At 33.4% G+C, this 16,897-nt stretch overlaps 3 protein-coding genes across 7 annotated transcripts in view; 1 reads left to right on the top strand and 2 right to left on the bottom strand.

Moving 5' to 3' along the window:
- The first annotated feature begins 314 nt into the window (after window positions 1-314).
- Window positions 315-8,062, top strand: LOC140664161 (nose resistant to fluoxetine protein 6). The gene is made up of 13 exons (XM_072888987.1): window positions 315-1,145; window positions 2,575-2,819; window positions 4,393-4,586; window positions 4,726-4,826; window positions 5,396-5,617; window positions 5,738-5,960; window positions 6,147-6,312; window positions 6,411-6,490; window positions 6,591-6,686; window positions 6,763-6,892; window positions 7,109-7,283; window positions 7,503-7,645; window positions 7,715-8,062. The coding sequence occupies exons 1-13, from the start codon at window positions 911-913 to the stop codon at window positions 7,877-7,879; spliced, it is 2,175 nt and encodes a 724-aa protein (XP_072745088.1). The 5' UTR covers window positions 315-910; the 3' UTR covers window positions 7,880-8,062.
- Window positions 8,063-8,158: 96 nt separating this feature from the next.
- Mtm (phosphatidylinositol-3-phosphate phosphatase) lies at window positions 8,159-12,103 on the bottom strand. Of its 4 annotated transcripts, none has more exons than XM_072888978.1 (10): window positions 11,989-12,103; window positions 11,235-11,467; window positions 11,024-11,131; window positions 10,309-10,761; window positions 9,705-10,152; window positions 9,335-9,510; window positions 9,139-9,246; window positions 8,839-9,023; window positions 8,570-8,774; window positions 8,159-8,479 (listed from the first exon to the last, which is right to left on the bottom strand). In XM_072888978.1, exons 2-10 carry the CDS (start codon window positions 11,358-11,360, stop codon window positions 8,327-8,329), a joined length of 1,962 nt encoding a protein of 653 aa, XP_072745079.1. In that variant the 5' UTR covers window positions 11,361-11,467; window positions 11,989-12,103; the 3' UTR covers window positions 8,159-8,326. The 4 variants fall into 4 exon arrangements, with proteins under 4 accessions (XP_072745079.1, XP_072745080.1, XP_072745078.1 ...); XM_072888979.1 differs by lacking the exon at window positions 11,989-12,103 and adding an exon at window positions 11,853-11,982; XM_072888977.1 differs by lacking the exon at window positions 11,989-12,103 and adding an exon at window positions 11,816-11,982.
- A 1,861-nt stretch (window positions 12,104-13,964) lies between these two features.
- Tow (target of wingless) overlaps window positions 13,965-16,897 on the bottom strand; it is a 43,607-nt gene continuing 40,674 nt past the window's right edge. For both annotated transcript variants that reach the window (XM_072888982.1, XM_072888981.1), the window contains one exon: window positions 13,965-15,891. In XM_072888982.1, coding sequence (XP_072745083.1) covers window positions 15,169-15,891 — 723 coding nt within the window. In that variant the 3' untranslated portion in view covers window positions 13,965-15,168. The remainder of the gene's footprint in view (window positions 15,892-16,897) is intronic.

Below are 16,897 nucleotides of genomic sequence, written 5' to 3' on the forward strand. Positions count from 1 at the left end.
AGAAATTTAATATAGTGTTATTCTATGAATATAGCCTTTCTATTTTTTTTTTATTCAGCTTGTCACTCAGAAAAAAAAGAGATTTATTTTAATATATATTTTTATTTTGTTTATTTTATTATTAGTCTGTGAATATTACATTATACTAATTGTTTTTCAAATTTAAGCTTGTCACTCACAAATATTAAAATAATTGAATAAAATATATAAATTATAATTATATTTATATTTAAATATTATAAATTATAATTATAGTTATATTATTATAAAGCTAATTTTTAATTTCGAAGATTACGTAAAAATGTATAAATTTATGCTCCTTTTAGGTAACTTATTTATAGTATTTTTTGCAAAATTGCTACATTCATAAAAAAAGTTAGCATATAAATAATATCATGTGATAAATAATGTGGTGGGGTCTCGTCGCAAAAAAGTCGACGGGGACGTCTCGCTTTCTATTACAAATTCGCGTTTACTTCTTGCTATGTAGACCAGTTCTCTCTCGGTCGGCGAATCTAACTGATCATTACGTGTGCCGTCATTGTGTAAATCAAAAGGGAGTATTTGCAAACGAAACTCCGAATGTTACGTTAAACGCATTTCGCTCAAACTGCATCGATCGGCTAAAAGAGATAACGATCTGGAGAAGCGTCTCCAAAACTTTTATCCAATTTTATGTTTTATTCAATTCTTTCATTATTGCATTAATGCGGAACTTCTCTCATTCTTATCAGGAACTTTGCTTACGGCAAAAGAGAATAAAATATAAAATCGCTACGCGAATAAGACAACTCTACTCCTTTGCGCCTCGAGATTGACTTCATGATCGGTATCGGTGTTTGACAGTTTGCAGTGTGATAAAAAATATAAAAGTGACTTATTAAAAAGCTTGATGTGATAAAGCCACATCATGTCGCATCGGCTATTCATATCATATATTCTGTGTATTCTCTTCGCAAATTTTGCTACATTATATTGTATTGCAGCACAAATTGATGTATCAAAGAATAATGATATTACTAGCCATGTGCTACCCGCTTATGCCGTTGCATTGAAAGCCGAGCTTCTCGATTCGACGATATGCAAGAAGGAATTGCAAGACTTCCGTGATGGTATCGAACAACGAATATTATGGAGCTTAAAGAGTTAGTAAAATCCTTAATTAATAAATTTTTAATCCTTATCGATCAAGTATTCGAATGCAGAAGCTAATTGTCAAAAGAACAATCAATTCGTATATGAAATTATTGAATCATTCAATTATATTAACTGAGATAGTTAAATAAAATTGGATTTATCTTGCACCCTTCTTTACTTTTATTTGTGAAAAAATGGAGAATTAAATTACAGTTAGGTTCAATTAAATTTTATTTTTTTACTATATAACTATAATTATAATAAATTATATATGTCATGAAAAAAATTATTTCAATATTTCAAACTTAATCAGATCTTTTACAATTGTGGATATATCGATTTAAAAATCTCGGAGAAAAAAGTAAATTTTAATATATATATTAAAATTAAATATTTAATTATCAGAGATTTTGCAAATCATAATTTTCATACAATATATAAATACATAGTCTCCTTCTCTCTTTAACTAGGATATGAATTGACCCATAAATAAGCAACTCTGAAATGTAAAAAAGCGAATTTTAATAAAAAATGGTGCTTATTATTTGATCAAACTTATCGATATGCCCTCTATTAGAGAATTTCCCGGTTATTCGAATTGTACGAACTGCATTCCGAAGGTAATTAGTTCAATTATGTAACGCATTCTATATTCATAAATGCATTATGTCAGGTAATTTTTCACTAGAGCAACCTGCCGAATCAACTTTCTTCGTGTGTTACACAAGGAACACGTTTCCTAGTCACATGCATGTCAGGGAAAAGCGTTCGTTACGCGTACACATGCATACCGTACGATTTTCTCTCATTTCATTTCGAGTATCATGTATATCTCCAGCCAGTTAAAACACGTGCGTCTATTAATGTTCAGGCATCGGTACATTAGCCGAGAGAGCTAACACACACTCTTTTCTAAGCACACAAAGTTTTATATCCTACAGATATACTCCTGCGTATGTCCCGAGATCTTGTCTAGAATATTTTTTAATACTGTCACTTACTCATGTGAGAAATATTCCAGGTGAAAGTTAGTATAAATAAATCACACATTATCGTAATTCTCTAAATACATCGTTTTCGTAATCAGTATTGTATTTTAATTAATATTTCGTAATAAGTAAAGAGAGTTATTACTATAATTCCTTATTAATATCATTCCCTTGATTTTTTAGAATTCTTGAATGCAAGGATCTCTCCTTGAGATGCAAAATAATTTTTTTTTTCGAGATTATATAATTTTTTCATAATCATTTTTTATGTGCAATACAATTTTATAATATAGCGATGAATGATGATAATATTAAGGCGTAGAAATTTGGATAATAAGATATCTAAAAAATTTATTATTTCCCACAATGAAAATATATTTTGTTAATTAATTAAATAAAGAATGATATTGTTTGCTTAAATAACGATTATTTATTTTCTATTTTCAAGTGTTGGATTCTAGCGGTGAATTTAAATCAGGTTTCCTTTATGGAAATAATTATTGGTTGGGCGCCCCAAGCCAGTGCTTCGACACAATGAATACAGAGCCTCTAGATATTACAGAAAAGGATTTATTGAATAACACGCTATACCGTGATCCACAAAAGGAGTTTCCGCCTTTCGAAGTGACTTATTTTGTAGCTTATTTTAAACACAACAGTACTCTTCAGTATCATGTGGACATACCCAATGAAGTAAGATTACAAATCTTTATGAGATAAGAGAGAAAAAGAAAGAAACTTAGCTAGAAAATATGTCAAGTTATTAATTAATTAAAATTGAATGAAAGAAAGAAATAACATAAATTAACTTTTTATTTTACTATCAAGTTGCAATAAGGCATTTCTGTGGTTAGCCAAGCTTAGATTTCTCGTTTCTTTGAGCCTTTCTGATTATAGACATACCTTAATCAGCGCGAGAAAATTAGAGTAATTTAAGTTGTCATTAACTAATGTTGCTGCAAACGGGTTAGGACAAGCTAAATACAAGTCTTTAAAATAGTCGTTTGATGCAATACCATAAATCTGTAAAAAGAGAAAGTTAGAAATAGTGCACTATATTATTAATCATACTAAATTATTATAGTAAACATACTTGTAATCTTTTGATTAAATCTTTCTATGGAATAAATTATGTATCATATAAGTCTTTGTAAGAAGAAGTTTATCTTTGTAAGAAGAATTTTAATTAGTAAATGAGCATAATAATTAAGCTCTCCATAAATGAAAAATTAATTGGGAATAAGCAGGCATAAAGAGCTAAACAACAATTGTTAGATATAAACATTAGAAGTATATTAATGTTCCGTAGATGCAAAACCATATAAGAATAATAAAAATTCAGAAACATGGTCATTGAAATTAAATACTCATCATAATTAATAATAAGCTATTGTCGTTCTTTAAATGTTCTCTGATAGATTACACAAATGAATATACACTTATTAGTTTCTTATAGATTTTCGATCTAATCTCTAAATTATTTTTGCGAAGATATTCCGAGATTTATAGTTTTTATTTATAATTATGTCTTTTTGCGCTGAGGACGATTCAAAGATGGATCGAAACGTCCGCACATATTTATTGTTAACGAACAGATGTAATTCTTATGCGGTTCTCTCAGAGCGTCTTGAACCATGTCTAATTTGTAAGTGGGGAGGCTGGAAGGTGAAATTGGCTCAAAAGATTGTATTGCAATGTGGAACATTTTGTTGTAAATATTTGCCGTCAACAGAACTCTTCAAAATTATTTATTACTATCTGTTCTCCACAAAGATAAGATTACAAGTGATCTTAATTTTAATGACCATGTTTTTGAATTTTTATTATTCTTATATACTTGTTTATAATGACCTTAATTTTAATGACCATGTTTTTGAATTTTTATTATTCTTATATACTTGTTTATAATTTTAAATTTGGGTTCTGTATCTACGGAACATTAATATACTCTTAATCTTTATATCTAACAATTGTTGTTTAGTTCTTTATGCCCGCTTATTCCCAATCATTTATTTAATTAGTAACTAATTATATGACAAAAAACATGTATTCATGAAAATTAATAATATAAAAGTTTGAATAAATTGTTTAACAGAAAAGAAATTATAAATACATGTAAACAGAAAAGAAATTTTCACAGTACTTTAAATTAACAAATTTACTTAAATTTTTCTTGTCGTTATACTAATAAATAAAACTAATAAAAGAAATATATGCACGTATATATATTTGATATTAAAATATACTATAAAAAATTTTCCTTTAGGATCTAGTTACGCTTGGTCTCTGTTTACCAGCGTCATGCTCTATAAGCGAATTAAGCTTAATTCTGGAAAGGATTTTTCGCGATAGAGTTTTCTTAATCAATGATCTCTATTCCATGGACTTCAAACTAATCGAAGTTAAAGACATAAAGGACGATTATCAATGGTTATTTAATAGTTCGATAATTGTCATCTGGTATGTGGAAAAAAATTTAAAGCTAATAATTATATAATACATATTAAGGCAGAAATAAAATTTTCACCTTTGAAAAAAACTCTAAAAGATAAGGAGGAAGAAACGGAGAAAAATTTATTTCGCAATTTTATGGTTGCAGTATTGTTTTAGCACTTAATATTTCCATACTGATAATCGGAACGATATACGATATATTCGTGTATCAAAAATACTTAAATGGAAAGGATAAAACTAAAGCCAGTGAGTATCACATTCAAAAATGTCTTATCTTTTTAGCCTATTATTTACATTATTAAAAGCCTATTATTATACATTATTTCAAAAGAAATCAACAAAAGATTTTTTGTGTCTATAAATATATGTTTTAAATTTTGTATATATAAGTATTTTTTATACTAATTATATATATATATATATATATATAAACTATAATATATAATATATATATATCTAAACTATAATATATAATATATATATATATATATATATATATATATATATATATATATATATATATAATAGAAAATAAATATTAATTTTTTGATATTTCATCATTATGACATTTAATCAAAGCACCATGATTTTTATATTACTATATGTTAAATACTCCAAATTACCATTTAGCTAACAAAAAAACATATCCGAAGAGATGGAAATATATATATATATATATATATATATATATATATATTTTATATATAATAGAAAATAAATATTAATTTTCTGATATTTCATTATTCTGACATTTAATCAAATCATCATATAATTTTTATATTAATGTATGTTAAATATTCCAAATTACGATTCAGCTGACGAAAACATACCCGAGGAGATGGAAACGGCAGTTTCGTCTTCACGTCGGGAAAGTAAACTCGGAAAAGTGCTAATATGTTTCTCCATTTACACAAATACGAAGGCTATATTTAACACAAAGGTAAATGACGCAATACCCATTATTCACGGCTTAAGATTTTTAAGCATGGTTTGGATATTCATGGGTCACGCCGCATTATACTCGTCAGATTATCTCGGTAAGTAATTTGGAAAAAGAATATGACAACTTCGATATTACAACTTCTTCTGTGATTCTTATTTTTTTCATAATGTATATAACGAAAATAACGCGATTTTTTCTCTTCGTTATTACATAGACAATAAAGTATGGACTTGGAGAATCACCAGTCATCGCAGAGGTTTGCCGATTCAGATATTATCCAATGCCAGTATCTCAGTCGACACCTATTTCTTTATAAGCGGCTTCTTGGTAACTTTCTTATATCTGAAGACCGTAACGGGCAAAAAACGAAATGAACCGATTAATTACAGAGCGAAACTAAATGAGTTCTTTGTCTACGTAATAAGAAGATACATCCGGTATGTTCTTTTCATTATCTTGCGAATTGTATGGACAATAAACAAAGACAATACATAATGTGATAAAATAAGCGACTCAGTAATGAGTAAAATAAGGGAATGCAACAAAGAAACAACTTAAAAATCATATTCACAATGGATTAGATAATCCTTTATGTATTCATATCTAGAAATTCTCATTTTAAGGCTGACACCAGCTTTCATGTTAATGGTGGGAATACTACAATTAAACTCGACCTGGTACAGCAAAACTTCGCCATTTTACATGGACGAGAGACCGCATGAAACTTGTGCAAAATACTGGTGGAGAAATCTTTTGTATTTAAATAATATATTCAATCGCAGGGAATTGGTATGCAAATGCGTTTAATTAAAATCGACTTAATATTATGCTCCGAAGCGTGACAAAAAAACCTCATCGCATAAATTCTCTAATAACTCTTCTTGCAGTGTATGAGTTGGAGTTGGTATCTAGCTAATGATATGCAATTCTTTATAATCGCCATAATGTTATTGATTTTGTCCACCATGTAAGTTAATTGACTTTTTCAATCGTATATTATACAATCATGATATATATATATATATATATTTAAATGTTTGTTTAAATAAATATGATTTGAATTTCAGATGGTTTTACGCAGCCGCTATTATATTGGTTGCACTTTTAATAGGCTCGATTATACTCAGCGGTTATATTTCATACATCTATGAATACGTTCCAATGTGAGTTACAAAAATATTCTGTTAATCATTTTTATGAGAATAATTAATTAAATAAACGCTCTTTTTATTTTTACAGATTAAGCGAACTATATAGACTTATAGATGTCTTGTACTATCCACCTTGGGTAAGAATAGGTCCATATATTATTGGAATAATTGCGGGTTACATTTTAACAAGATTAAACAAAAAGCTCACCTTGAAAAGGGTAAAGTATGATTTGTACTACTTATATAAACTTGAAGCATTAAGAAAAACCAATTGAAACATAATTAAATGCATACTCAGAGAGAAAACTTATTGATTAATAATGATCTATAAATTAATATAAAAATATATAAAAAAGACATGCGTATTTTATATAGTTTAGCTTCCACACACAGATATTACTCTCACTGCGCAATATTTTAAACATAAATTTCAGACAACCTTAATTTTATGCTGGTGCATTGGCAGCATTTGCAACATTCTCACATTATTCGGTCTTTACAACCGACGCATGTCTGTTCTGTCAACCGCTATCTATGTCGCGTTAAGCAGAACGGTTTGGGCCATAGGTATAGCGTGGATTGTCATAGTGTGTTCCACTAAGCACGGAGGTTGGTTTACTTAATAATAAATAAATTCTGTTAAATCTACATAAACAAAGTTATCATATAAGTTATAATATATTATTCATGTGCAACTTGCATCCTCCATTAAATTTCAATTTTAATTCTCACTTCAACGAGCATGTTCTTATAATAAATGATACCATAATTCAATAATTTAGAAAAATGTTATTCTGATTATCTCAAACAGTGCAACTTTATTTACAGGTATCATCAAGAAAGTGCTATCGTTAAAAGTCTGGATCCCTCTTAGCAGACTCACATATTGCGCTTACCTTTTGAATCCTTTCATCGTACACTCGATTCATCTGCACAACGAATCGGCAATTCACTTGGAGTTTCTATCCTTGGTAAATATAAGTAAACATCTTTAAAAAAATCCAATATCAATAGAGCTTATTGTCAGTTTTTGTTTTTAGGGAACTATGTTTATGGGACAAGTTGTAATTAGTTACATTTGCGCTTATGCATTGTCTTTAATGGCAGAAGCACCGTTTATCATGCTAATGCGAATGGTAATCCAATCTCGTAGTAAAAAAGAATGTAGGAGGCGCGAGATTGTAATTTCACATACGAAATTGTGAGAAATATATTGTAATAAGCGTAATTGTTAATAAGCGTAAATCGTTCATTAGCATGAGTAGTTCAATTAATGTTGCACATCTATGAAAATTATATCCCGGATAAGAAAATAACTTCGACTTTTAGACGACACACATAATATTCCGTTACGCGAAATTTCGATATCGATGAAGCTGGATATATAGTTTACATTGGTGTTCAAATTACATGGAAGGAGCGTTGCACTTAATACGGTTGCAATAAATTCATTGAATGCAGGCAAATGCGCATACGAGTCTAGATTTATCTTTTATCGAGTGTGGGCGTATTGTACATAGCATCCACAAGCGCAATCAGTCAAAATATCTTATACCGGCTCAAGTATAAGTTTGAATCAAAGTAGATCAAGCTCATTACAGCTCATTTACAAAACTACAAAGATTATCAGACGATTCAAGTTCCCAGCGACGCTATGTGTGAACCGGGGAATGTAACCTGGGTGGCGCCGGCGAAGTCACAGATCGATTCGCTCGAGAAGCTTGTTCGCGCCGGCCTTCCTCTAATTGCTTCTCGAGTTGCTCTTTCAAGACTAGAAGCTCTCTTGTTCTTTGATAGACCGGATCCTTGAAACAGAGACGAATACACGTGTTTGAACGAAGATACGCCTAATTTATAAACTATGAAATAATCTTAGATAACTTAACAACATGTACCTGTTGTCGCATGCTGGGGTTCCATCGGCAATATAAACTCTTCCACGGTTTGATGTATCGCATACTGGCGACTGGCATTAGAACAAGCTGGTAATGCGTGCCAGACCGATAAAGAGGATTCAAATAAAGAGATAATTGACTGTTGGTATACGACCAGAGAGAGACCGTTCTTTGCTTCACTTGCTCCTGTACTCTTTCGCGTTCACTGTAAATTGTTAATAATGTAACTCCTGAAAAATTATGAGACAAATCTATATAATATGGTATACCTGCTGAACAAGAACGTGCCGAATCTGCAAGAATAGAGATGATCGACAATGGTAATTAGGAAATGTTCGTTGAATTCGAAAGCATTTGGGAATTGCCGCGTTATTTGCCAGACGCAATCAATAAATTGTAAGAATACCGGCGATCTATCTGCATCGCTGTGATGTTCATCTCCGTGGCCTATCCTCTAAAAAAATGTTAATCAGCATTATGTACTTGACAGTAATATAAGATATCGCAGAAATGTTTACAAATCGTTTCGACCTCTATAGAGACTTTTAAAAAGTTTGGTATCTTGCTACCTGTTGAAATTTGTGTCCAAAGCTAAGCCATTCCTTTTCTATTAGAACCTCGAATCCCTTGACTGTTCTATAATATGGGTCTAACATTAACATTGCAAGAACGGTAAGCTAAGAAAAGAAAAAAAGAATTAGTTACAGTAATATGTAATAAATACAAATTTAAAAATAACATTTCTTAGAATTAAAGAGTATTTACCTGCGCTGTTCGATCCCAACCGTCAGAACAGTGAACCAAAACAGAAGTCTTGTGATTCTCGACTTTATCTACAATTCTGACAGCTCCAGCGAGAACACATTTGATATGTTTGAGCCACATTGTTGACTCTATGCCTGATAACCATCGAGCTTCATCGATTGTGGGGAAACATAATTCTGAAAAAGAGTATATATACATATGTACGTATGTATGTACGTATGTATGTACGTATGTACGTATGTATGTACGTATGTATGTACGTATGTATGTACGTACGTATGTATGTACGTATGTATGTATATATGTATATATATATATATGTTCAAAAATAAAGATAGCCTTGCTAATTATATATAAATCCTGATGATACCTTTTAATTTTCTGAGACTCTCTCTCATTACATGTATATTGTGAATATCGAGAAAGACCAATTCCGCGTTCTGATAAGCATCTTCACTCTCGTATCCGCCACCTTTCGCCTTGTTTGCTATGGCGTTCGGCATTGGTCGCGCATCCATAATAAAGAGTTTGTGACTTTGTGCGTTAGCGTCCATTATCAGCTGGACGTATCTCTCGTCCTCGCGACTCCGTTTACCGCCAACACCAACCAACGGCTGTGCGCAACGAGTTATCGTTGCCTGACTTTCTGGATGAATCCACGAGAGGACCGGCAGTCTACCTCTACTTCTAAAAGATGCGGATGCTTGAAGATCCTCATCAGTAGCTGCAGCAGGCACTGCCCAGACAGCTGGATAACTGTCACACAGCGAATACGTATCATTGATTTTGGATATTTTCCACATATCATTATTTACACCCTGAAATTCGACGAGAACAAATGTTATAAATATATTGTTTAGTAATAATGTCGAATTAAATTAATATCTTGTATTTACAAAACGTATGTACTTTTGAAGTAGCTTCGAATTTTAGATTGATCGTCGATACATTTCTCGATATGTATTATTACATACCATTCTCTTCAGTTCTGCGATAGGCTCGTAAACATTCCAACCATTTTCAGAGAACGTCTCGGAGTATTCAAAGGCGAATAAAGGTAACTTGTGAGATAATGGAAAAGAATACTGTTGCAGTTTTTCAAATACGTCTCGTCTAGAATGATTTTCCTGCTTGTGTGCAAATCTGAGATTCCTCATATCTTTACAAAATACTTCAATTCCGTAAGAATTCTCTCCTCTACTAGAAGCACCGCCAACCTTTTCGATTCGGCTAACAACACCTAACGGCACTTCAACAATGTAAGGCGTTTCTCGATCTATACTACGAAAATGTAGCTTGTAGTTTGTAACACTAAGAATTCCCCTGGCAGGTCCCGAGTAAGGACACAAATATGTCACTTCATGCGGAATGCCTTGCATTCGTTCTCCGTTCAGGAGTGGTGGTCCCGTATCTCCTCCAGTCAAATTCTAATCAGAATAACGAATTAAACCATACATAATCATGCAATGCGAGTGTAAGATTTTCTTAGCATAACTTCAACAGAATAATCAAAGTAAATATATTGCAAAGTAAAAGTGAAGTAATAGGGAAATATTTCTTACGCAACAAAACATTTTAACACAAATAACATCCATCAACATAGGTATTGCATACAAATTAAAAATGCCATAAAATGCTCTGCAAAAAGAAAAGTGAAAACTACTTGAAAATTCGCTACACAAAACTCACTTTTACTTGATTATCTTTTTTAGCCTCTAGAGCAGAGACTATGTTATTATCTGTTGAAGTAGAGCTTGAGGAAAAACTTTTTGAATGCGACGCTTTTTCCCAACTCTCCTAAAGAAATTGTGGATCCATTTCAGAGTTCAATAAATAGAATGATGTACCTGTATACATTATTGGTCTTAATTTTAATCACAATTAACAGTCTCGTTCATACCGATTCTTGACCCATTTTTGAGTTAAGTGAACTGCTCTTGCTGTCCGAGTTGAGGGAATCTGAACTGGCATTCTTCGAGTTACTTTGTTCCGCACTAAGTAGTTCTGCGCTGCCTCTCTTTTCCATACTTGCATCAAAGATAGCTCCAGATTTTTCTACTTTTGTTGCAACGACATTCTTGTATTTATAGTTTCATTTACAACTATCCGTGGGGTTGTATAATCTATTTGCACCTGTAGACAATAAATTATATTTTATAATATGGTAAAAATAGATGAATAGTTAATGATGTTAATTTCTTCTAAACTGAATAATTTATACAATATTAATTAATCAAAATAACAGTGCACTGTCTGAATATTAAATCGGACAGAGAATTTCTTTATTAAATCCAAACACGAGAAAATAAAATAATATAAATGTTTTTCTATGTTTTGAGTCTTTAAATCTCTGCGAAACATAACCTCGCGAAGCTCGCAACGCGCGAGATAATAAATAACCGTAAGCCAATGTCGATCGAGCAACGAGATTATTTATATTAAAACGCGTGTAAGCGACGCGTACTTTCGCACGAAACTTACTACGACGAAGGGAGAAATTGAGAGAACGATACGAGACCGGAATTAGAAACGAATCATGCCGTGCCACGCCCGGAACGGGAACCGTTTTTTATTATTCCTCGAGACACGCCAGAGCCTCGATCACGTCGATCACCCGTCAAACGAGTCGTATTCGAAACCTGCCTGACACGTACTTTACGCGATACAGATAAGTATCCCGCGACCATTCGCTTCTGTCAGTGCAACAGTGTACTTTTTGACAGACGCTGCCATCTTGCAAATAATCGCCGACAGGTGACGCTGCTGCTGTCAGTCTCTCCTCTACTCCACGTGCAACGCGCACCTGTTCGGAGGGTCAAGAGGTTTATCTTCGTCCTTATCTTAGCCAAATACTAATCCAAATCATAGAAGTGTTGTGATTTTTCCAAGAGTTTTTTTAAAGAATCAGGAAAAAGCTACTGCACACATTTCGCTAAGTAAGTAAATTTTTTTTCTCCATTTCTTATTAAAAGATTAAACTATAGAATTTCGATAATTTTTCATGTGAAATATATACTTGTCAAACAAACTATTAATAGAGGAGAAAAATTTTTTTACTTATTGTAATAATGTGCGTTCGTACTCTATATAATTTAAACTGTAACGACCTAGATTTATATATGAATAAGTTATTACAAACAAAACATGTAAATATATATATTTGATTTGCTCAAAAATATAAAAAATAATGTTTGATCACTTGAATGAGAAAATCAGGCGTTTGATTTATGAGTAATCGCTCTGATTTCAAATAACGGATTGAAAAATCGATAAAATCTAAAGTATATCTCAACTCGAAATTTCAGATATTAGCACCTATAAAGCTATATGTATATGTAACAAAATATAATTCCAGTAAACTTTACAATTATATTAGTGCATTAAAGTTTTATGTGAAACTCTTTTCCGATACTGTCATAATTGCATTATCATTTTAGAGAAAGATCGATTTATATAAAGTGAAAAACATCTTTATATGGACAAATCATTCTTCACGTCGTTAAGAGATTTCTCAAAAGGCGATTTCGATATAAATGCTTTGGCAAATTTCGATGCGATGTCACGTATATGTGTAATGAGAAAATGCTGATTCGCTTCGATTCGAAAAAAATTTTCCACCAACAAAAGTATGCGCCTTCTCCTTTGGCAACTAAATGCGATTAAATCCATATCGTAACGGTTCCGGGAGGCCTAAATCTTATTAAGTATCAAATCGGATTACATGCGAACTCTGTTCGACGCTTGTCGCATTGATGGACGGTCACAACTTCGTGAGTGCCGAACGACTTGTAAACCGATCAATAAATATTAAATTTTGCTGTCAACATGGAATCTTTAAAAGTGCTATGAAAAATGATATTTTAAAACTAGTAATACTTTCCTATAGGAGGAAAGAAAGAGCTAATTTAATTCAGAGAGCAAACGTTGCGTTTAAAATATAATCGGTCGTATGTTGTATCAGATTATATTCATAAGCATATTTGATTATAAAATAAATGCTTTTTTTATAAAATTATAGGATGTTTAAAATAAATAATTTTACACTTCTTATAAAAAATATAATTATAAGGAAACATTAGTGATGAAAGATTACTAGTTATGCAATTGAAATGAAACTCTCACAATATATGACAAATAATCAAACTCTATGCTTATATACATATAATTTAAACTGGATTTAGTCTAAGTTTATCATCAAGTTCTTAAAGAATTCGAACAAGTTTGAAAATTATTTGATTATTCGAGCTCGGTGCATATAACATGCCCTATATAAAGAGAAATATATTTCAGTTGACTTCTCTCAGGTAGACCAAGCAGGTAAACACGCTTGATGCAAGTGCGATAAATTGTAACTGCGACAATTGCAGTCGTTATAAATCTTGCTTCTTTCACGATTGCAACATACTGTTATTAATTACATTGTCAGCACCGGCAGTAGCTAGGTAGATAAATATGTAGGTAAATGTCTAACTGCGAAGTTACGATGACACGCTCACGTGCAGTGTACTCGGGTTGCGACGTATTTTCGATGATCGTTGTAACTTATTTTCGTTGGAATAACACTTTCGCCAGGCTCTTGAGTTATTCATCTGCAAAGCCAGTGATAAGCACGGAAGAGACCGCAACTTTATATGTATAGGGAGAAATTGTGAATTTATTTGTAAAAAAGGAGGATTGTTCGACAGAACAAAAAGTATAAGATCGACAGTTCGAGAGTGATGCAGCGAGTTTGATTATGTGTGTATATTCCATTATGTGTATATAGAGCGTAGTCGCGCATAACATGAAATATAAAATTCTCATCATCAACTATATTATATATAGTTAACTTTAAACATGGTCAACATATAAATATACAGTCATCACATTAAGTTAACGTATTCATACAATATACGTACAGCGAATCTATACACAGCGTATGATAAGAATCTTTAATTTCGATCTCTTCTTTTGTTCATTTTTTAGATGCACTTATGTACCTTTATACACGCACGCATACACACGCACACACACACATGTATCCATGCACACACATACTTTCATACATGTTCACGTACACATATATACTCGCATTGTGATAATATACATGTAATATACAAAACGCTTATCGCGTGTGTTTTCATCCGTGAAATATTCACATGAGTACATGGAGACGCTACGGTTAGAAAAAGAGGAAATTTGAAACTGAACAGACGAATAGGATACATAGCGTATGCACATTCCAAGTCCTCGCGTCAGTACAGATGTTTAGAAGAACAAAGTACTGTTTCGAGCGGACAGCGCGTGAGCCCTTTCGTTTGCATTTACATTCGGCTCGCTTGTATAATATTTTGGCACTTGTAGCGAAGGGTATTCCATCTCCCATGCGTGCGAATTCATCCGAAATAGTACTTTCCTCTTCTCGTTCTCTTCTTCGGATAATATTTAGATCGGACTTAGGCCACCATTAATGCCGTCGCTTTCCAGAGTCTTGTAGAAATCGTTACTGAAAAAAAGATTCAAAGCACGAAAGCTTTAAGGAACACAGAGTACGATTCGCATATTCATTGATTCGCATCGCATTGTCCAGTTCATTGTCCTCGTTTTTTATTCTTCTCATCCTCTTTTCCCCTCTCCTCTCCTTCTATTAGTCATCACGCGCAGGAAACGTCTCTACGTCTCTCCGACTCTCTCTCTCTCTCTCTCTCCCCTCTCTCCCCCCTCTCTCTCTCTCTCTCTCTCTCTCTCTCTCTCGCTCTCTCTCTTTAACGACCGTCCTCATTGTACCTCAGGGTACGTCTCGATTCTCTTCGCAGAATTCAGTCTTATCTCGTCGATCGCTGCTCCCATCCCGGTCACGTCATCTGCGCGGCGTTGAAACTCCGTCTTCTCGCGGGTGCGGCAAAGTGCTGGGGATTCGCGGCGATCTGAAAGTGCTGAACGTACGGATTGTTCCTGAGGACGTTGCCGCCAGGCGAACCGGCCGAGTATTGAGGCGCGACGGTAATTATACCGGTCTGTTGCAGATACTGTTCGCGATAGAGCGCTTGCTGCGTTACGTATTCGCCGTTCATCGGATTCTGGCCAACGTAGTGGATCTTCTTCGGCGGCTGTTGTTGCTGCTCGCCGCTTACGACCGAGCAACACTCCTTACCGTAGCTATCCTGAACGTAACGCGAGCCGATCGGCGACGCGCAGCCCGGTGGCGTGGCCGTCTTAACGCTCTGGGTCGGGCTCTGGGTGATGGACTCGAGCACGTGCCGTGGCATGTTAGGCGATGGACAGAAGTGTCCGCTGTCTTGCAGACCATCCACGCGATTTGCGTTACGCACGAAGATCGGAGCGGTCTCCGGCCTGCCGCCCACTATGTTCCTCATACCCTCGCGGTCCTTGGCGCTCAGGTTCTGTCGGGGGCTGTTCAATGCGGACGCGCGGCTCTTCTGATTAGATGACAAGGCGGTGCCGTCTAACTCGGAGACGCTGGACCAGGTCACACTGGCCAGCTCCCAGCGGCGAAGCAGACTGGATACTCGCTCAGCTCGATTGGCCGTGTCGAGGCTCTCGTCATAATCTGGACCCTGAAATTCGACAAAAAAGTTTGCAGAGAAAGAGAGAGAGAGAGAGAGAGAGAGAGAGAGAGAGAGAGAGAGAGAGAGAGAAAGAAGAGGGGAGAGAAGGAAAAAGAACTTGACGTTTTACGAGATGATTGACATTATATTTTAGTATTTGCCGAGGGAGAAAATAGGCCAAAATGCGCAGCACGAAGATCCGAGAAGCACGTATCGCGTAGTCTAATTAAACTTTCAAAAAGATGAAAGACCGCCCGATGAATAGCGTGAACTTTTTTCATCAACCGCGTGTAATTTTAGCGAGCGCTAATTCACGATCGAGTGCTTCTGATTAAACTTCCATCACGTTACTCTGCACTGAACAGATATTCGTGCTAATAATTACACGAAAGTCGTTTTCCAGAGTATTTTTCAAACCTTTCTAATACTTGTATCGAAAATACGATAGAATTTCTCGATTAAAGTTCTCTCTTTCGTCTTATTCGGAGTTTATTGCAAATTGTTTTATGATGAAAAAAAGTTTGGGTGAAAAGCTCATCGATCCAGCGTGGCTTATAAAAGATTCTTTGTACAAAAGCGACAAAGAAGAAAGTAATCTATACCCGACGTGTGAATCTCGAATAAAAATAGACTTGCAATCAATAAAAAAAGCGATTTCAAGAAAAAGAACTATAGCAATTATTTAGTCAAAGTCGAGCAAATATATTCGAGTCCATTCATCGTACTAAATAAATATAATATTAATATTTATAACTTTTTGTTATAAAATATGCATAATTTCTTGTAAATAATAATCTAATGAATGCGTTTTAGCAAATTTAAAAAGATTTTTGAATAATTGAATAATTAAATAAGGCAAAATAATTTATTTTAACATAACGATTCACATTTTTATGTTTTTCAATTCCATATCGTTTCATTTTCCGTTGAAGTAAATTATATTATATAATATACAATAATACTTGAATAGAATCTTTTGCTCAATTCAATCAGCAGTGATCTTTAAAATGCAAAG

Source organism: Anoplolepis gracilipes, chromosome 3, assembly GCF_047496725.1.
Source record: "Anoplolepis gracilipes chromosome 3, ASM4749672v1, whole genome shotgun sequence".
In the NCBI taxonomy this organism is placed as follows: domain Eukaryota; kingdom Metazoa; phylum Arthropoda; class Insecta; order Hymenoptera; family Formicidae; genus Anoplolepis; species Anoplolepis gracilipes.

What these genes read in the sequence shown, in the direction of transcription:
- Mtm (XM_072888978.1), bottom strand. Translation starts at nt 11,360, where the DNA reads ATGGAAAAGAGAGGCAGCGCAGAACTACTTAGTGCGGAACAAAGTAAC. An exon ending in CAAAAATGGGTCAAGAATCG is followed by an intron (nt 11,132 to 11,234) that starts GTATGAACGAGA and finishes CAATTTCTTTAG; the next exon opens with GAGAGTTGGGAAAAAGCGTC. An exon ending in GAGTCTCAGAAAATTAAAAG is followed by an intron (nt 9,511 to 9,704) that starts GTATCATCAGGA and finishes ACTCTTTTTCAG; the next exon opens with AATTATGTTTCCCCACAATC.
- LOC140664161 (XM_072888987.1), top strand. Translation starts at nt 911, where the DNA reads ATGTCGCATCGGCTATTCATATCATATATTCTGTGTATTCTCTTCGCA. An exon ending in ATACTCGTCAGATTATCTCG is followed by an intron (nt 5,618 to 5,737) that starts GTAAGTAATTTG and finishes GTTATTACATAG; the next exon opens with ACAATAAAGTATGGACTTGG. An exon ending in AAAAGCTCACCTTGAAAAGG is followed by an intron (nt 6,893 to 7,108) that starts GTAAAGTATGAT and finishes CATAAATTTCAG; the next exon opens with ACAACCTTAATTTTATGCTG.